Consider the following 21,163-nt stretch of genomic DNA (forward strand, 5'->3'; position numbering starts at 1 on the left):
ATATGCAATCGAATTCAAAGCGTAAAACGTGTTCATTATTCCGTAAAATTTGGAGTTGTTCCAATAGAAAGAAGGAAATGCAACAAAATAAAAAAATGAGTGGAAATTGTTGCAATAAATAGAGGTGCTACGAAATGAACAAACTTTTTTCACACCAAATTCTTGTTGTAAACCAATTTAGTCACTAATTATATGCAATGCAATTAAAAGCATTAATTCAGCCACCAATTACATGCTCAAATTAAAATCATGGGAATTAACAACATAATTTTAACAAAGAAAATTTTTTTCATGCAAGCATTGTTGAAAATAAAATTAGTCGGTCACATATGTAATTGAATCGAAAAGCCTTGACATGAGCAATGTATATTGTTGTGGAGAAAATAGAATAAAAAAAAATAATGGTTAAGCACAATATTGTCAATGATTCCAACCATATTATACGCAATCAAATCTAAAGCGATAATTCAACTGCCACTTATATACAATTTAATTTAAAATCCAACTAAAACTAAATCGTAAGGGAATGGTTTATAATTAAAACAGTGAAGTTGGAGATCTGGGTATGCTTCTTTTTTTTTTATCAAACCTTTGTGAGATTTTGCTGGGGTTGTTGATAATAACATGTAGTCAAATAAAAAAGGTTTTTGACCTACTGATTGATTGATTGTCTTCTGTAACTTGGATAATCTTTAAAGTAAGTTTATTTTTGGTTAATGTTTCTGGTAGTATTGTGATTTTCCTTTTCCAGTTATTTGGTGAATTGAATTGTCTGTGTGGATGCACTTTCTTTGAATTGAATTTGAATTTTGATTATGTTAATGTGAATGTGACTTGTCAGGTAAGTTGTTAATTGTTTAATGAGAATTTTTTATTCATTTTTTATTAGTATTTTAGTACCTTTGATCAATTAATTACCATGTTTGAAATGCAATGCGGGGCAGCTTTTCATGGGTTGGAGCTGCTGAGCATTATGTCTATGCGGGGATTTTCTCTCGTTGTTGTTATATTTTCTGATGTTGGCATTATGTGATCGAATAAGGTTTTTTGATTGTTGAAAAGTGTGCTTATTTGGAGCATGGTTAAGTGTTTATTACAACATGACTGTTACACCAGTTTAGAAATTTTTTGGTCAGAATTTTTAACTGGTTTTGATTTCGATAACATGCTGGATTTAACTTAAAGTTCCTTCATAAACTGGATCACTGAATTTGAATTGGCTAAATACCGGTGTGATTAAAGGATATAATTACCCAGAATTCTGCCATGATGTTTCTGGCATATTTGATGTTTGAGGTATTATGAGTCTTCATAACTCGGTTATGGTCAGGTTAGGATTTGGGACTTGGGATACTGAAGACATGATGATTATAGTACTTCAGGGAATTTATCGTGGTTTTCTCTATGATTTCTAATAATATTGAGGCATTGGGTGTTTCATTACTATTTGACAGAAAGATGCAATATACTATTGTGGAAATTACATTATGCAACCTGGATGTGGAGTTTCACTTTCACGTGCCCAATATGCATATAATCATTATTTGATGTGAATATATTGGATTCTTGATGTGCATTTGGAGGCTTATGCAAAAACAAAGTTAGCAAGGGGTTGCTGGAGAGAACTTTTATATACAGTTTCAGGGGAAGGTGAACTGATGTGTTTTAATTAGTACCTAGCAAAGCTTTATGTGCTGAGATTTGTTGCATTGTCATTTGTGCTTTTTGGTGGTGTTTATTAAAAGCAATTAAAAAATAAAAGCAAACTATTTAATGAAAGAATAAGATTAAAAAATTCAATAAAAAAGTTAATTATGTAATAACGGAAACATGAACATATATAAAAATCCAAATTAATTCATAAAAAAGCAAGCATATAATGGAAAAGAAAAATACAATGACAGTTGCAGGCAAAAAACAGGTCAAGTTTGAAAATAAAGGTATACCTATATCTTGAGTGAGACAGGAAAAAGGTGGTGTTTCAACTTCCTACAACCTGGAGATAGTTCAACACCAATTGAAATAACATGCCTGTAACGTATGGTGAAAAATAGAAAGTTAGCAAGGAAATTTGAACTTTAGAGATGGACAATAACAATAATAAAAAAATATGTATGATTATGAAAATCAATAGAAAATAATTATGAAAAATGTGTTTAATCTGCTGCAAAAATAATAGTTGTTGCAATGAAAAGAAGCAAATGCAACAATAAAGAAAGTGAGTAGAATTTGTTGCAATAAACAAAGGTGATACAAAATCAGCAATTTTTTTTCCATCAAAATCTTGTTGTAAACCAATTCAACCACTAATTATATGCGTCCACTTCAAAGTAGTGACAATTCAACCACCAATTACATGCAACTGAAATTAATTAAAGTCATGGCAATTACCAACATAATTTTCGAAAGAGAATTTTCTTATGCAAGTGTTGTTGAAAACAAAAGTAGCTAGCAATCACATGTAATTAAAGTCAATGCAATATATATTTGTTGAGAGAATAAAACCTAATAAAACAATAATGGTTAAGCATAAAGTTGTAAATCATTTTAGCCAAAAATTATATGCACTGAAATTTAAAGTGATAATTTAATTGCTAATTATATATAATTTAATTCAAAGGCCAAGGAAAAATAAAACAACATGTCAAAAATCCTTTATTCAACAGTAGCACATTAAATGACCATGCCAAATCAATAAACAATTTAATTTTATATTTTCAAGCATAGAAGTAATAACCTTGATTCCCTGCATTATTTCATTAGCTAACCTAGCAATTAACATCCAAAAGGGAAAATCTTCAACATAATGTTATTTCTTATTCTTAAGCATATTTCATTTCGGAATGCATCTCTTTAAATAACCTCCAACATGAGTTCAATCAACTCTTTTTTAAAACACATATCACTAAGCATGAGTTCAAGCAACACCTTTTAAAAAAAAACACATATCAGCAAGCATATATTTTTCAGCAAAGCAAAACAACACCCTAATCTCAAGCTATGATGCAAACAAAGAATAAGCATTGATTAATTTAACTTAAGTTCTTTCAACAACAACAAAGATATTTTAAAAAATTTAGTAGAAAATAGCTTGAAAGAAAGAATGAAACAACTAAAAACCAGAACATTGTTTTAAAAAAAAAAAGAGGCATGAAAATACCTTGTCAAACATTTCTTGAAAGTGGATAGCAAAAGCAATAGCCTACACGATTAAAGATTCTGAGAAGTTTCACAAAAAATAAAGCAACCTGTAAAACAAACATTTTCAGATGCATAAATTCACTAATCAGCCAAATCAGCACCTAAAATCTAGGTGGAAAAAAACCACAAACAAATTGTTTTTCTCATATCTGAAGCACCAATCAACCTCAAATGCCTTATCTCAAATAACAATTTTTTTAAAAGGGAACAAAACAACGTGAAGCCTAACAACAATGAAGCAACCTTAGGCTTTGTGTGAGCATAGTGCAGAAAAAAAATGTTATTAGATAATGTATGCACTATGCTGATCATGTTACAAAGGAATGAGATAACACAATACAACTCACACATTACCTAGTAAATTGAAAAAAAAAAAACATGGAAGCCATTCAAAGGCATACAGATAAGATGACAGGAAAAGGAAAAAAAAAACTACAAAAGCAAATGAAAAGAATAAGGGGAACTGTAGTTACTGAAATGAAAAAAAAACAATGCCACATGACAGCCCTTGCCAATTAAAAAGACCACATGGATTAGAGCAAAAAACTCTCAACTATAAAAAAATATGGACCCAAAATCAAAATCAAAATTGCATGGACAAAGTAATAATTAAATAATGATGGGTTTCAGTATAGAGTCGGTGTTTTAATATAATGATGGGTTACATTAATTTTGTATGGACAAAGAAATATTTAAATCACAAACATGTATTTATTTGGCATATGTGGTTTTACAGCTTATGGAGCACAACCTTTTGTTCTTGAAAATGGATGATCATGACATGCAATTTTTTTTTTTACCTTTATTTCAATATATTTCTAATACTTTATCAACAAAGTATTTCAATATATTTCTAATACGTCAATATATTTCTAACATTTCAAAAAAAAACAAAAAGAATTAATCTATAAAAAATGAACATAAAATGGAAAAGAAAAATACAGCAACAAAGTTGCAAGCAAAAAAGAGGTAAAGCCTGAAAATAATGGTGCACCTGTAACTTGAGTGACACAGGAAAAAGGTGGTGTTGCAGCTAGGGATAGTTCAACACTAATTGGAATAGTATGCCTGCAACAAATGGTGAAAAATAGAAAGCCACCAAGCAAATTTGAACTTGAGAGATGGACAATAACAACAATAAAAAAAAAGACATGCAATTATGAAAAACGAAAGGAAATAATTATGAAAAATGTGTTCATTGTTGCAATGAAAAGAAGCAAATACAACAATAAAGAAAGTGAGTGGAATTTGTTACAATAAACAGAGTTGATACCAAATGAACAATTTTTTTTCAACCAAAATCTTGCTGAAAACCAATTCAGCCACTAATCATATGCAATTCAATTCAAAGCGATAATTCAGCCATCAATTACATGCAACTAAAATTAATTAAAGTCATGGCAATTAACAGCATAATTTCAAAAAGAGAATTTTCTCTATGCAAGTGTTGTTAAAAACAAAAGCAGCCAGCAATCACATGTAATTGAAGTGAAAGGTCTTGAAATGAGCAATGTATGTTCGTGGAGAGAAAATAGAACCCAATAAAACAATAATGGTTAAGCATAAAGTTGTAAACCATTTCAGGCAGAAATCATACATAATGAAATTTAAAGTGTTAATTTAATTGCTAACTATATATAATTTAATTCATAGGCCAAGGAAATATAAAACAACATGTCAAAAATTCTTAATTCAACACACAACACCTTAAATTACCATGTCAAATCAATAAACAATCTAATTTTCTGTTTTGAAGCATAGAAGTAATAACCTTGATCGCCTAAATTATTTTATTAGTTAACCAAGCAATTAACACCCAAATGGAAAAATCTTCAACTTATTATTATTTTTTATTCTTAAGCATCTTTCATTTCGGAATGTATCTCTTTAAATAACCATTAACATGAGTTCAATTAGTTTTTTTTTTAAAAAAAAACACATATCACTAAGCATGAGTTCAAGCAATACCTTTTTAAAAAACACATATCATCAATCATATATTTTCCAGCAAAGCAAAACAATACCCCAAACTCAAGTTAATAAAATTTAATTAGCCTTTGAGTGACAAAACTGTTCAAAGTAGAAAAGACAAAAGTGAAGATGGTGTAGTTGTTCGTCTCAACCAAAGCTTTTTGGTAACACAAATTGTCTAAGAAAATGACAGCGAGAACTGAAATTGCAAGCAAAGCTAGTTCTCTTGATTGCACACAAAATTGGAGGGAAGAAATTAAGGAATAAAGCATCAAGACCAATTGAAAATTAAACAACAAATCCATTCATTTTATGGAACAAATAAATTAATTAAAAAAAATTGTCATAGAATCAAATGTATCCAGTCAAGTCAAAAACCTTAATTGCAATTAAAAATCAATGTTAAGAGAAATTACAATACGATCTTGCAAGGTTTTGGCTTTTTCAGCCACGACTTGATCGGCTTGGTGAACAACAAAGTTGTTCCCTACTTCCACTGCCTTGCTCACATAGAGAGAATTGAACACAAACTGATACAACATACTTGTTTTTCAACGAATGAAAACTTAAACACAAAAAAAAAATTAAATTGTCCCTGGTGCTATTAATTTGAATAGCTATGACTGCAAAATATTAAGATTCAAAATATGAGCTGAGCTCTTCCTCTTGAGTCCATGAAAACTAAATTCTTATCCAAGACTGAGTTTATATTATTGGGCTTTTCTTCAAGGTAGAGCTTATGAACAGTTGGAACCGTATATATTGCGTGAGACTTGAGTTTCTAGGTTTTCGAGGGGTTTTTTTATATATAATTAAATTTGAATTTAGTTTTAGATAAATTCAGATTTAGCTATTAATTCAACTTAAGCTCCTTCTACAACAATAAAAATATTTAAATAAATTTAGCAGAAAATAGCTTGAAAGAAAGAACAAAACAACCATAAACCATAACACTGTCTAATAAAAAAAATAAGACATGAAAATACCTTGTTAAACATTCCTTAAAAGTGGATAGCAAAACCAATGGCCTACACGATTAAAGATTGTGAGAAGGTCCACAAAAGGTAAAGCAACCTGTAAAACAAATATTTTCACATGCATAAATCAACTTATCAGCCAAATCAACACCTAAAATCGAGATGAAAAAAGCCACAAACAAACTGTTTTTCCTATATCTCAAGTACCAATCAACCTCAAATGCCTTATCTCAAATAAAAAATTCATTCATTTCAATTCATAATTCTTTTTTAAAAATAATTTTTTAATCCAAAACCAGATGGAACAAAAAATACTTACCCTAAATCTCCTGTGTTGTTGATGGAATTATTTTTTTTTAGGTGCTAGGCTTCTAGTCCAGGTTATGGAGAGGCGTTTTAAAAAAAAATTAGTGAAGATATACTGAGGTTTTTCGCTAAAACTCTATGAAAATTTGGTGGTCTTTCCATTCTGCTGCAATTTTTTTTTTAATTCCCTAAAGCATGCAACACAATTGTCAAACTCTACAGGTTCTCATGGCCAAACAGTGTTAAATGTTTTAGAAGATTAGGCTCTATTTTTTCTGTCCCAAATACACGAACCATTTTGGGAACAAAGTTTGTTTCTTTTTCTTTAACCCCCCTCATTTATATCCCACCAAACACAAATATTAAACGAAACTCTTTGGGGGCTGAGAGAAGGCTAAGGTAATTTTTGTGCTTGGAGGGTTCTTGGGGGCTAATGCTATTAACTTTGATTTGTTGAATGTTTATAGTCAAATGAGATAATAATCAATTTTAAAAAAATTAAAATATATCATTTTAAAAAAGTCAAATAGAATTTCAACCTGATAATTCAACCTATAGTAAATTAACTCATTAGATCTAAGCCAATTTCATATTAATTTTTTTTTAAATAAAAAAATTCAGGCTAGAAGTTGAGGCGATGAATTCTCAAGTCGTCATTACCAAAACTCTAAAATATATGGGATTTCTACCATGTCGGCATTGTGCCCCGCTTTTCATCTCTTTTGATTATTACTCTGCTTTTTCTTTAAGCTTAAAGATGCTCTGCTTTTTCTTTAAGCTTTTTTAAGTCATTGGCTTGCAAAGAGTTTAAGAAACAGGAGAAGAGGCAATTAGCTTGCACAGCCAACTTGCATGATTGGTTTTTAATGCTACAAATAATCGTTCAACAAAAGTAAAAAAAATTAAAGACAACTAAAAGGAGCCGAATCTTAAAAATACAGTAAAGAGACAATGGACAAATCTGACTTTCAGCATTGACATGTCTAAACAAACCTCTCAGTACAAAGTTTATAACTTGCAACCCAAATTGATTTGAAACTAAAGCTGAGGAAAAGCATAGAATAATCTTAAAAAACTAACCTTTGTCTTAGTAGAACACAGGGAAAAAGTTAGGAGCCAGCACATCCAAAAGCAGAGCTTGAAACATTATATATCTTTGCAGGAAAAAGGAAAATACATGCCTACCAATATGATAAAAAGCAACCAACTGGATGTCACAAAACAAAAGTGATTGCTATGACCAGATATGAAACAAAGCTCTTAAAAAATATTCTAACAGGACAACCAATCACCTACCCAAGTCAGAACAAAACTAACAAATCAGCCCCCTCACCTTGTTTCCACATTTCCCGCCTAAGAAAAAATGATCAGATATGAAATAGAGCTCTTAAAAAATATTCTAAAAGGACAACCCATCACCTACCCAAGTCAAAACCAAGCTAACAAATCAAGAAAAACACTGCACATCACAATGGCGGCAACATGCCAACCTCAACGTGCATTAAATGTCTGTCAGTTGAAACAGCTTAAAACCACACTCCTTTTTTCCTTTCATCATCATGTTGAACCAACCCACTCCCAACTATCTCAACTGAGACATCCAAATGCATGCCCACACCTTAATTCTTGGAAAGAAAAACGTACCAGCACAGAGAAATCCAAGCAGACCAGCCATGTGTAAATAAGAATTATAAAAAGCCTTTTAATCCATGCCAAGCCACCTAATAAACAAAGCTTCACTGTCAAGTGATATTTTGTAAAAAAGACAGACTGAAAATGAAATTAATTTTAAAAAAACCAAAACTGGTCAGTCAATCACTACAACAATATATAAAATCTGACCAAATTATTAATCACAAATAAACTCACCTGCTCTCTCAATCAAATCTAACCAAGTGGGCGTTGCATTTAATGTAGCATAATAAGAACACATACAATCCAGAAGAAAGGACTCCTAAAAGCAAGCCAGATTTTCTGGTGGCGGCCACGTCTCTGCAGACTAAAGTCCCTTTCCCTTATAGCCTAAGCCATCATGAAATCCAAGCCATCATTCACCCTTCATTTCCCAGTCTTTCCTTTTAGGAGCTTCTGTCCACATACCCTGATTTTTCCACATGTAATTATAATATTTGTCTGTGAGGGCCCAACCAGCAAGAAAAGGAAGGAGCTAAAATTCCCTGCCAGACAAAGCTCTATAAGGTAAGGAAGAAAATCAGTCTTAACTAAAAGCTTATCGAAGCCACTTACGGATCCGGATCCCATTCTTTTTTAGTGAACGAAGCGCAAGCTCCGCCCAAACCTCCTGGTGAGAACTGAAATCCCGATGCAAACTGAGATCTTGGAGTGAAACCAAGACGATGTTCCTCCTGGATAAAGCCACCAGCCGAATAAACCAACAGGGATAAATCTCCATGAATCCCAACTTAGCGCGAAAAAACACCAAAGCAAACCTTCAAGCGATAAGAATTGCTCGAGTCCACAGTAATTAGTATTTTTTTTAATTTTAATTGAGATGGATGAACGTGCTCTCTGATTTGTTTTTTAGGCGTTCTCTGATGCGTTTGTATCAGAAAAAACAAAGACATGGAAAGATGTAACCTGAAAAAAGAAAAAAAAAAGATACATGGCAGGGATACTGCCACGTATCCAAGAAAACAAATGAAAAAATAGTGAAAGAAAATTGGTCAAAACCTATCGCAAGAATGAATTCTAAACATAAACAGTGCAATCCACAGTAATTCTAGAGACAATCTACAGTGATTCACTGATCTCTTTTAGTTTTTTTTTAATTTTAATTGAGATGGATGAACGTGCTCTCTGATTTGTTTTTTAGGCGTTCTCTGATGCGTTTGTATCAGAAAAAACAAAGACATGGAAAGATGTAACCTGAAAAAAGAAAAAAAAAAGATACATGGCAGGGATACTGCCACGTATCCAAGAAAACAAATGAAAAAATAGTGAAAGAAAATTGGTCAAAACCTATCGCAAGAATGAATTCTAAACATAAACAGTGCAATCCACAGTAATTCTAGAGACAATCTACAGTGATTCACTGATCTCTTTTAGTTTTTTTTTAATAGTTTTTTTTTAATTTTAATTGAGATGGATGAACGTGCTCTCTGATTTGTTTTTTAGGCGTTCTCTGATGCGTTTGTATCAGAAAAAACAAAGACATGGAAAGATGTAACCTGAAAAAAGAAAAAAAAAAGATACATGGCAGGGATACTGCCACGTATCCAAGAAAACAAATGAAAAAATAGTGAAAGAAAATTGGTCAAAACCTATCGCAAGAATGAATTCTAAACATAAACAGTGCAATCCACAGTAATTCTAGAGACAATCTACAGTGATTCACTGATCTCTTTTAGTTTTTTTTTAATGGTGTGCCACTTGCATATGTGGAAGAGGCTGGTGATCCGTATAAAGCAGAAATGGAGGAATGCATAGATTTGATAATGGAGGAATTAGAAAAGAGAAAGATTATGAATGCATACACTCTTGCTTATCAGGTACTTCTGTGTTTCTTCTTGATGCCATCTGGGTCGTAATTAGTGTATTTAGATTCACAAATTATCAGTAACAATGTATTGCCTAGTTAACTTTACTTTGTTTGTGAAAGCTTCCAAAGATTGTTGGCCCAAAAAAGAATCCTAGGTTGAGAAAACTGAATATCTGGCAGTAACACTAAAATTGTTCTGATTTGATGAACAAGCTGACTTTCTAAAAGCAAGTTCATATTTGCTGATATTCATTAAAATCTATAAATAGCGACATAGATGTTCCTTTTTTGAAACTTAGACCCTAGGTGCGGTGCGGGAGAAAGCATATAGCATACTAGCTTTTAAATAAAGATATGGTTGGCACAATTGGAACTAAGAACGAGAAAGGAGGTGTCAAATGAAGTTTTTAAGTGAGTCAAGTTCTGGCCTAGTGTTTGAGTATGGAAGTTGATGAATTTTTCTATTGAATAGCATATAGAATAAAAAAAATATATTTGGCAGAGGCATCATCTTATGGTAGCATCTGATTTGTAATTCTGGGTGGGATGAATAGAAATTAAAAATACAGAGTAGAAATCAAAATAATGCATTAAACACACACAAAAGCAAATAAAACATGGTAATAATCTGGAGGGAGATATCAGTGGTGATATTCACATATATGTGACCTCCCAAGTGGAAATAAGCCGCCATAGTAGATATAAGGGCCCTTTTTGTGTGTCTACACAAACTTCTGTAGCATTTTGCGATGTTTTCTTGCATGTTACAATAGTTTAATACTGAAGACTTCATTGACCTTTCAAACATCTCTCTTTCACCAACATGTAAAGGCAATGCATTCCAGAATGGAAGATTGATGCTGTATTCCTTTTCCCACTGAGAATTCTCAAGGACCTTCAACATCCAAATATCAATAATGAAAGTCGTACCACCCTGTACATGTTAGACTCAATTGACCCTTGAAACCTACCAGAGAAACATAATTACCAGAAGGATATGAACATTCTAATGGTTCATCAATTATCAAGAAATCTTCTTTCATAATATCTATTGAGATTATCTTTTCCTTCTTCCTTTCCTGGCCATAGTGGTCAGGTTTCATCCACCAATAAACTGTTCCATCAACATTTTCTACAACATGCATTAACCACGGATATGAATGAGGAAACTGTTCAGGGACCAACCTCCAGGAATGGGAACCAGATTTGCCATCATTCCTAATATCATATATCCATAATGAAGTACGCAAAACCAAATCATTTTCTTCACAGTGATTATGGATCAAGTGAAGTAACTTGGACTTACTGGTAGAAGGTATATACATTAGAGCAAAGTATTCGATCCTGATACTTTTACCACACGGCTTAGGCAACTCGACTAGTTCATGGGTGTTAAGGTTACACAAAAAAATACCCCCCCTCCCTCTTTTAAGACAAACCAATTCGTGACCAGGAGGAATTACAATGACATCACCATAACCTTCCAAAGACAACTCAAATTTATCACAAACCCTACTGTTAGCATCCATCATAATTAAACAATGAGTTCCTTTCACAATAGACCTTCTCTCAGGAAACCATTCCTCGTCAAGGTTCATGCAAATACTTGGACTTTCTCGAGGAGATAGATCATGGTACATCAAAAGAGGAAGGTTCTCTTTCCAGTACTTGTCATGATACGGTTTCACAATCTTGGTGTCAAGCATTAAATTGCTCCATTGTTTTGATAAGCACCTGAATCTGCAGAGTGACTTTGAGGGAAGTCTTAAAAGTATGTCAACGATCATATCATTAGAAAGATTATCCTTGTCCCCAACCCTTTTAGCCCTTTCATGTTATAGTCTTGTGTGGGTTATCAAAGCAGATGGCTAAGAAATCCACACAAAAAAAAAAGAAGTTTTGATGAGATTAGAAGAAAGAAAGAAAACAAGGTTATCTAATGAGTTCCTGTTACCAGAAGTTTTAATGCACGAAGTTAGGGCTTGTTAAGGATTGCAAATAAAGGAAAAAATAGCAGGGTTCCTTAAGTTTAATTGGGTTCGTTTACTAAAGAAGAGATTTGGATGGCCTTAAGGTATCTGTTGTAGGGTTTTGGTGTCCGTGTTTGAAAAGGACTAAACTCAAAGAAATTTTAATGATTATTATCTGAGTATTTTCCTTCTCTTTAACTAAAAAAAATACTATTAAGTGCATTAACTTGATGTCAGATTAGGTAAAAAAAAATGTGGGAAGAATTATCTAATGAAAAGGAAAAGAAAAAAAAGTGGAAGAAGCATAAGTAATTATTGTGTGGTCATATTTGGTTTGCTTATGATTTCTATGTCCACTAGTGAGATTGATAGTTTTGTTCGAAATAAGATATGCTATAACTGCTAAACAATGTTTTATTTTTATTTTTTTTAGAAAGGTCTCTAATGACATGATGAGTTTTGATGCAAGTATGCAAATACATAGCACTTAGTTTTTTTTTTTTTTCCCTTATATTTTGTCCATGTTTTACGTTACTTCTGTTTGCATGAAACTTTCACAGCAAGTCACTTGATGATCTGGATATTCTAACAGAGCAGAGTTGGACCTGTCGAATGGTTGAAACCTTATACTGATGAGACAATCATTGAGCTTGGGAAGAGAGGGGTGAAATGTCTCTTGGCTGTTCCAATTAGGTAATTTAATTTTGCCATCATCAGGCTAAGACACTGATTTAACTGGATTTTTTACTCCAAGTTGTTGGTTCATTGCTGACTTGTTGTTTTAATTTATGCATTGAAGCTATCAAAATTTTGAACTCTGATTCGCAGTTTTGTCAGTGAGCATATTGAAACTTTGGAAGAAATTGATGTTGAGTACAAAGAGCTGGCTCTTAAGTCTGGTATAGAAAAATGGGGACGTGTTCCTGCACTAGGATGTGAACCAACGTTCATTTCAGATTTGGCAGATGCAGTGATTGAGAGTCTTCCATATGTAGGAGCTATGGCAGTCTCAAATATTGAAGCTCGACAGGTACCCTTATTTTCTCAACAACTTAGAAGCAAAATAAGATGCTTGAAGTTTGCTGTTTGTAGATGCCAGCATGAAACTTCTCAATGCCAGTGGAACTTTTTATCTACAAGGTTGTTTTGCTGTACTTCTGCCTGTTTGTGTGTTAGTGCCATGTTATCTTGTCTGTGTGCATGTGCTCTCCTGTCTGTCGCTCCCTCTCTCTCATCCGTGTATGTGTGTACACATTTGTGTTATTTAGATGAAATGAATTTCAGAGATCCTCCATCATAGTAACATAGTTGCCTATCCCAAGTTAAACATTAACCTGTGGTATTCAGTTTTGTTTTCTAAATATGTTTCACCAAAATTGTTCTTGTTGCCATGTAACATAGACTGCAACAGTTTGGTCTTCCCCTTCCCGGTCCTTACCCCTTTAAATTTTGCCCATTTTTTTCCTGCATTTCCAAATTAGCTGAGTTGTGACAGGGTGGGGCCTTTTCTGAATTCCAAATCTTTTCTCCTTTACTGACCCATTAAATTAAGCAGAATGGCATATAATCACCGTTGAACATTTACATGTCACTCCTTTTCTCATTGAATCTGGAAACCAGCTCTGAGAAGAACATGGGCATCTCAAAATGTAATTTTTCTCCTTCAATATCTAAATGAAAGCATGCTAGGATGGTTGTTATCTTCTACTCAGTCTCTGTGGTGATGAGCTGCATATATATTCTCAACTGACTTTTGTCTGATTATTAGTTTGGGATCTTCGCAGTCTTTAGTTCCACTCGGCAGTGTAGAGGAGCTACTGGCAGTGTATGATTCAAAACAAAGGGAGCTACAATCGCCTGTGATGGTATGGGAATGGGGTTGGACAAGAAGTGCAGAAACCTGGAACGGACGAGCAGCTATGCTGGCAGTTCTTGTTCTATTGGTTCTAGAAGTCACCACCGGGCAGGGTTTTTTGCACCAATGGGGTATATTGCCATTTTTTCATTGAACAACAGCGAACAAAACCTTCCCCACCTCTATCAAACGAACTATGCCAAGTGTAAATTTTGTTACTGAAATCGACATGCTTAATTCCTAATGTATCATATATATATATACATGCTAATTTGAACACTATGGCATTATTGTATATGGCCATACTTGGTTGGATTTGGGTTAATGGCATCGTACAGGCTGTGCAGCCCTTCAATGGGTGAAAGTAATTGTATGCTAGATGTTCTATTATTTGTTTACTTACAGAATGTTCTTCGATTTATAGTTATAAAGTTTTGAACTGTATATCCTCTTTAAGCAAACTCTTAAAACCCCTGGCTCACTATACTTCTGTGAAGTGCGAAGACAGCTTTTAAGCTGGCAGCATATTGAATCCAAGTTCCCCACGGTCAACTTCTGGTTTTGTTGGTGGTTTTCCAGTCTGGTCTAAAACCCGGTTCTGAGTTTTGACTGGATCACCGGGTCACTCGGGTCAATTATTTTTTTAAAAAAATTAAAAAGTCGTTTTAGTAAAAAAAAAAACAAAAGTCAACGGGTTACAACCGGGCTTTTGAACTGGTCAACCGGGTCGCTGGGTCACACTGGTTTTTTCTTTCCCTATTTTTTCTTCAACCCGGCCCGATTGCAGCAGCCCCGGGTCGGCCGGGTCCCGGTTCGACCCGCCGGGCCGGTTTCAAAACTATACTTGAAACAATTGTCTTCTCCATTTGAACTCCCATACAAGAAGATAATTGCATTGTTCATGAAAATTAAACAAGCTTATGATATATTCTATGTTATGAGCTATACAATTAAACAAGCCATCCATCATTTCTTAAGGAGAAGTCAATAATGCATTACATGAACAGTGATACAAGTTAGAACATACCGAGTTTCAAGTTCACAAATTTATAGGTTTATGCAGCAGTTATTACCTGTTATAATACACATGAAGAGCAATCCACTAAGGTTCACATTACTACTGAATTCATGTAATAATTTAACAAAGACCATACTGCTTAACTGATATGAAACTCTCCACTTGCATGAACCTCCTTGACCCTCTTATCATACTCATCTTCTCCGTCGTCCTCTTCTACCTCTGCGTCGATGTCTTCATCATCTTCATCTTCTTCTACTTCCCAACCAAAACTTCTGACAGGCTTGGATGATGGAGGTGGCTGTCTTGCCTCGGCCACAATTTTCATGATCTCCTCCACACTTTGAACAGAAAAGCTTGGATTATCTCTCTGGTAATAAATGGCTTGTGATGATTCACTCAGTTCCTTTGGCAAGTTCTTTAAGAACCATGAGTGGCTTTTGATTTCTGAGAGTGAAATTCTCTGCAACAAAATCATTCGATGTTCATACACAGGTTTATGGTAACTTAGCACTGCAAAATCAAGCCATTTAGAGAATTATACCCTGGAAGGGTTTGCAACGAATATGCGAGATAGCAGGTGTCTGCAAGCTTGAGATACATGAACATAGTCAGGAATTTTGTATTGGACAGCCATAATTTTCTGCAGAAGAAACACAAGGAAAAAATGAGTAATGATAACTCATGGATTCTTCCAAGATCAAGGATGATAGAGATGTTTCACCTGAATTGTTTTCCTAAAATTTTTGGGGTCATCTTGGTCTTCAAATGGGTATGCCCCCACCAGCATCACATAAAGAGTAACTCCACATGACCAAACATCTGCCATCTGAACCAGAAAAAGGGAAAAAACAAAGGAATTTTTAAGGCTTGATTAACAAAATTGAAGATGGCCCCAAGAACCAGAGATTAAAGAAATGTAAAGCAGAAACGAAAAACCAGTGAATAAAATCAATGTTGTCTTGAAAGAATTATGAAAGAAATGAATGTGCAGCATTTTGCGTTTCACCTCCAAAACATGGAGAGTTTTTGTCAATGTTGAAGACTGATAAGATTGTGGATCATTAGCTACCACTAGTTCATAGTCTAATCATTTAATTATTATTAGGTTATCTCTAGAATCAAGTCTTTAACACAATGTCTATGGTATACATAAACTAATTCAGGGAATTGACCTTGTTACATCCAAAACCAAATTCACTTGGAAAGCCCGCTGCACTTCTGCATCCTACACCTTCTTGGTTACACACACACAAAGACAACTACTCATAAATATTAACCAACCAAATCATTTCTGTTATTCAAGATCTTTACAGATAAAATAACTTGCCGAAATCTGAAACTGATATAGCAACTGGTTAATGTAATTCAAGGTCCATCATTTTCTGATATCATTTATTCATATATTTTGTCTCAAATTTGAGCTTTATTAATTTACAGATCATGGTTTTTGGATTTCAGTCTGGTGAAAAAAATTGGTAATGCAAGCTAAAGTGACAAATCACTCGGCTGTGCATCAGCTAGTATCAATCATACTAATTAGTGCCATATTGTCAACACTTGAACAAATCCAAACACTAAGCAACCCTTCGAGATCTGCCAGAACCAAAATTAAAAACCACATGACACAAGGATCTGAAGTGTCTATGAAGCCAATTGGAAGATTGTCTATGCAAAAAGATAACAAAGTCATATAGAACAATCAATAGGATATGATAAAATCTGTTGTCTGCCTTGCATGTGCAATTAAGCTTATCCTTTCATAATGTATTCAGGAAAATAAAAAATGTCCACTAGGAAATAAACCAAAATGCATCACATCTCCTAACCAAAATTAGAAAACCATGTGCTTCATGCTTGAAAATGACAAAAGCCCTTACACAGGGACAAAAGTCCACTCTCTTGCACATAAAAGAAATGGATTCCCACTTGTCCCAGTTAGCACCCACCTCTTTTTTTATGGTTGTATGTTGGAAACAAGATTAGATCATTCAAGATAGTGCTGGCCTCACTAGTGATGTCCAACAAAAGTGCAGCTGTGGACTAGATAGTGGGTTTTGTTAAAGCTAGCATGAGACCAATTCCTCTTGAAACTTATGTTCTAAGGTGACTAGATATTCAGTTTGACAGACTAAAAGATTGGACAAGAAAAAGAAACTTACCTTTCCGTCATACTCTCTCCGAGAGAGAACTTCCGGTGCTATGTATGCCGGAGTTCCTACAGTTGATTTCGGCCTTGAATGCAGCAAAGAGGACTAAACCAGTATGAAACCAAAAAGGTTAAGAACATTAAGTAAAAAGGATGAAACTTGTTACCAAATTAACAAATCAAGTGTGATTTAGGAAGTTACAAACCTTAGAGTAACCAAAATCACAGATTTTCAATCGAGGCGCAGGACTTCCATCTAACAGAGTATTTTCCAGTTTCAAATCTCTATGGCAGATTTGCTACAAAGAAATAGAAACAAACACATTCAGAAATTGTAGCAATTTCTAGTAAATAGACTGAGAAGGTGAGATTTATGATAATTATAGATAACTCTGAGTTTTGATTATACCATGTTGTGACAAAAATTAACCCCAGAGATCAGCTGCTGAAAGAAATATCTAGCCTGAAAATTAAAAAAAAATGACAAAAACCACACTTGATTACTACTAAATAACTGCAATCAATCAATTAAATCAAAATAAATCAGAGAGGAATTTAACCTCATCTTCACTGAATCTACCAGCATTGCAGATTCTTTCAAAGAGTTCTCCACCAGCTGCATACTCCATCACAATTACCAAATGAGTTGGGGTCAAAACCACCTGCAAAAAATTTCAATTCACTTAATAATCAAACATAATTAACAACTGTGTTTATTGAAGTTGTAAAATTAAACCCTATTTCTAATACTTGCCTCCTTGAATCGAATTATATTAGGGTGCCTTAATGATCTGTGATTTATAATCTCCCTTGCAACATTCTCGTCTATCTGTAACATCAAGAACCAAAAACAAAAACCCAAAAAATCCTCAATCTTCCTTCCTGGTATTTCACAAGAGAATCAAAGAACCAACAAACTAGGTATATTATGAACATTAGCAAACATTTTAAGGATGCCCCATGTGACAAAACACAGAACTTTCTCTGGAAAAACTAACTTTCTCAGAAACCTAACAGAAAGAAGGACAAAAAGACAAATTACCTTGTGACCTCTTTCTATGTATTTCATGGCAACAAGTTCTTTGGTTTCTTTGTGCCTCAAAAGCCTTGCCACCCCAAAATTCCCAGCTCCTAAATCTTTCACCAACTCATATTTCTCCATCTCCCTTTCTTTCTCACTCGCTATGCAATATGCCTTCTTGTTTTAGCTAAACAAATGTTATGCTACTCTCTGCAATATGCACGTACAGTTCATATTACATGCAAAATCCCTTCTCTTCCTGTTCTCTTTATAGCCTGCGGATTTCTTGGTATCAGACAAGCATGTGTGATTTTCTATAAACCTGTATCAAAATGTTAAGAAATGTTAGTACAAATATATTTTTTTAATCCCAACCATTTGTGATAGCATCATGTCAGTTGTCTAGCCACCATATATTACTTTTCTAAGACAAGGACATTCATTTTTCCCCAAGAAAAATAATAGGAAGTTTTTGAACTTTTCTGCATGATAAGAGAATCTTTTCCATCGAGTCTTAATAAATTATTTATACTCGAAATTATACATTCACGATTTATTTTTTCATGGTCTTTTCTTTAATTCAAACATGAAATATAGATATATATAAAACAAAAACCGGATTACTAGCCACGCAAAATCTAAAATATAAGACAAGTGTTATATTTAAGATCCAAGAAGTCTTTTAAGGCTATGTTTGTTTTGCAGTTATTTTTGTGTTTACAGTATAATTAATATAGTAAAATATTTAGTAACAAATCAAATTGTATTTTATATTACAGGACTTATTAAAAAATTAAGTTTGAAACACAGTTTTGTGAATCAGTTTTTATAAGCTTTTTTAATTGAGTTTCATAAAACCTTATTTGTTTTTGTGTTTCAAAAACTCTTTTAAAAAAATTTACAAATTTTTTATTTTTTAACTTCAAATTAATATTTTTTTTGTTTTCAAATCATTTTAATGCGCTGATATTAAAAATAATTTTTTAAAAAATAAAAAAAATGATTTTGATGTATTTGTAAGTAAAAAACACTTTGAAAAGCAACCGCAACCACACTTCCAAACACAACAAGACCAAATATTTTATACATGTTTTTGTTGCACATAAACTTCAACCATAATTTTTACGAAACAAGTATCTAAATCCAACTAACCACACCTAAACATATTTTTTTAAAACCATAACCATAAAAACTACCTCAAAAACAAACACACTTATAAACTTGTGTAACATTACATTATTTTGGATTAATCACAGTTAATTTATTTAATTTATAACTTAAGTTAGAGTTTAATAATTTAATTACAAAAATATAAATAAATAAATTGAATTTTAATATTAAAAAACTAATAAAATAACATGGTGTCTACCTTATCTCAGCTATAATTGGACATGGTAGTTAGGAATTATTGAGCAAGAAAGTGAATGGTGATGAATGAAATGTTTGAGATTTTGTTTTATTTAAAAATATATTATAATAATAATTTTGTTATTTTTTAAAATTTATATTTAATATAAACATATTAAAATAATTAAAAAACAATTTTAAACTTTTTAAATTTTAAATCAACAATGTTTTACCGCACTCTCAAACAGCCGACCTACAAAAACGAGGAGAGAGTGAGTGGACGTCTAGAGGATGTTAAATTATTGATATTTTGAAGAAGAAAAAGAAAAGAATTCAGAAGAGTTTGGGAAGAAATCCATCATCACCAGCAAAGCATGGCCTTGAATCTAATCACTGCCCCTTCATTCTTCACCAGTTCTTCCACTTTCTATTTGTTTATTTTTAGTTTTTGTGGTGTTGGATCTCTAAATACGCCGCTGTGCTAGGAAGCACAGCACGGCCGTCTTTGACTTTTTGCACGCAATGGGATCTCCGTCACTTCACTTGGATCAAACACACTTGACTTCCAAGCTACTTTCACACTTGTTCTTCCTATTTTTTTTATTTTCAACAAATCTCTTAATTAATGGTTTTTTTTGCTTCCTGCATAACTAATCTATATAAAGTTCTTCTTGATAATCTTTTTGTTTTTTTAGATTAATTTGAAAGTATATTTCGTGTTAATTCATTTTCTCATGTCCAAATTAAGTTTAATCTTTTTAATTTAATTAAAAACATATAAATTTTTACTTCTTATAACTCATTAAATCTTGATGAACTATCAACCTAACTTCCCTTCTTCCTGATCTAATTTTTAAAAGAAACAATACATGAAAGAAGATAACACTTCTCAATTCAATAAGATAACTTCATTTGAATTCAATCATGAAACCTGAAATAATATGGTTTTTTTATTAATGTAGATGTCCGGATCAGCTTGAACGCACCTCGACTAATTCTACGGGCCATAAAATTAATAACTATGTAAACCTTTAATGATTTTTTAAAAACTCAAACTTATAATTATTAAAGAGCAAATCCAAAACTTAACAATTGATCTCAGAGTTTGAAATAACAAGTTCTTGATTGACATTCTAACGTGTAACATAGCATGTGAGGTACATGTGCAAGTGTCCATAGATGACCATTTACCAAACCATTAGTTTTAGGGTATTTACTTTCAGCTCGAAAGAAAAGATACATTAATCTCTCAAGTTGATCCTGTTTGATTTTGTATTTTAAAAATATTTATAAAAAATAATTTTTTTATTGTTTTTTGCTTTAAATTAATTATTTTTTATTTTCATATTATTCTTACACACTAATATCAAAACTAATTTTTTAAATTTAAAAAATATTATTTTAATATATTTTTAAATATAATACATTCTTAAAAACCAATCCCTACATACTCTCAAATCTCCCCAAATCTTTATAATGGCTGTGAAGACTTCAGCTTCAGTATCACAAATATGGGATATGGACAAACTTAGATATTTACATGCTTTCTTTTCAAAGTTAGGTTGGTCCCGTCTGAATATATATATATATATATATATATTGAATCTCAGTAGTCTTCCTGAGCCATAACCAAACATCGCAGTCACCTCCACTGCCTGTCAGCTTTTAATATTTAATTCTTTATACCCCGGAAAGATATTTTGGAGAGAACTTTCATACCAGTGGAGACTGGATTTTCTTTCCAAACATCTTTACTGAAACGGGACCTGATATAAATCTCTTCTATTGGAATTTCTTGTTTCCCCCTTCTTCTCTGGGGTCGAGCTACGCAGCTGGGAGCATGCAGAGA

At 32.9% G+C, this 21,163-nt stretch overlaps 2 protein-coding genes and 1 long non-coding RNA gene across 6 annotated transcripts in view; 1 reads left to right on the forward strand and 2 right to left on the reverse strand.

Moving 5' to 3' along the window:
* LOC133699509 (ferrochelatase-2, chloroplastic-like) overlaps window positions 1–14,177 on the forward strand; it is a 29,710-nt gene extending 15,533 nt beyond the window's left edge. Inside the window, exons 8-11 of one of the 4 annotated variants that reach the window (XM_062122775.1) lie at window positions 9,834–9,964; window positions 12,517–12,617; window positions 12,762–13,064; window positions 13,693–14,177. In XM_062122775.1, the coding sequence (XP_061978759.1) occupies window positions 9,834–9,964; window positions 12,517–12,617; window positions 12,762–13,064; window positions 13,693–13,933 (776 nt within the window). In that variant the 3' untranslated portion in view covers window positions 13,934–14,177. Of the gene's footprint in view, window positions 1–9,833; window positions 9,965–12,516; window positions 12,618–12,752; window positions 13,065–13,692 lie in introns of all 4 variants that reach the window. The other 3 variants (XM_062122774.1, XM_062122778.1, XM_062122777.1) reach the window with 3 other exon arrangements.
* Window positions 7,994–9,040, reverse strand: LOC133699511 (uncharacterized). The gene is made up of 3 exons (XR_009843286.1): window positions 8,703–9,040; window positions 8,325–8,632; window positions 7,994–8,176 (listed from the first exon to the last, which is right to left on the reverse strand). It is a non-coding gene; the product is annotated as an uncharacterized LOC133699511 (long non-coding RNA).
* A 552-nt stretch (window positions 14,178–14,729) lies between the features above and the next one.
* LOC133699941 (serine/threonine-protein kinase SRK2A-like) lies at window positions 14,730–18,372 on the reverse strand. Its single transcript, XM_062123464.1, has 9 exons — window positions 17,989–18,372; window positions 17,701–17,775; window positions 17,507–17,608; window positions 17,356–17,409; window positions 17,153–17,245; window positions 16,960–17,052; window positions 15,522–15,626; window positions 15,342–15,440; window positions 14,730–15,260 (listed from the first exon to the last, which is right to left on the reverse strand). Exons 1-9 carry the CDS (start codon window positions 18,106–18,108, stop codon window positions 14,937–14,939), a joined length of 1,065 nt encoding a protein of 354 aa, XP_061979448.1. The 5' UTR covers window positions 18,109–18,372; the 3' UTR covers window positions 14,730–14,936.
* Between the last annotated feature and the right edge of the window lie 2,791 nt (window positions 18,373–21,163).

The sequence above is a fragment of the Populus nigra genome, chromosome 7 (genome assembly GCF_951802175.1).
Source record: "Populus nigra chromosome 7, ddPopNigr1.1, whole genome shotgun sequence".
Classification (NCBI taxonomy): Eukaryota; Viridiplantae; Streptophyta; class Magnoliopsida; order Malpighiales; family Salicaceae; genus Populus; species Populus nigra.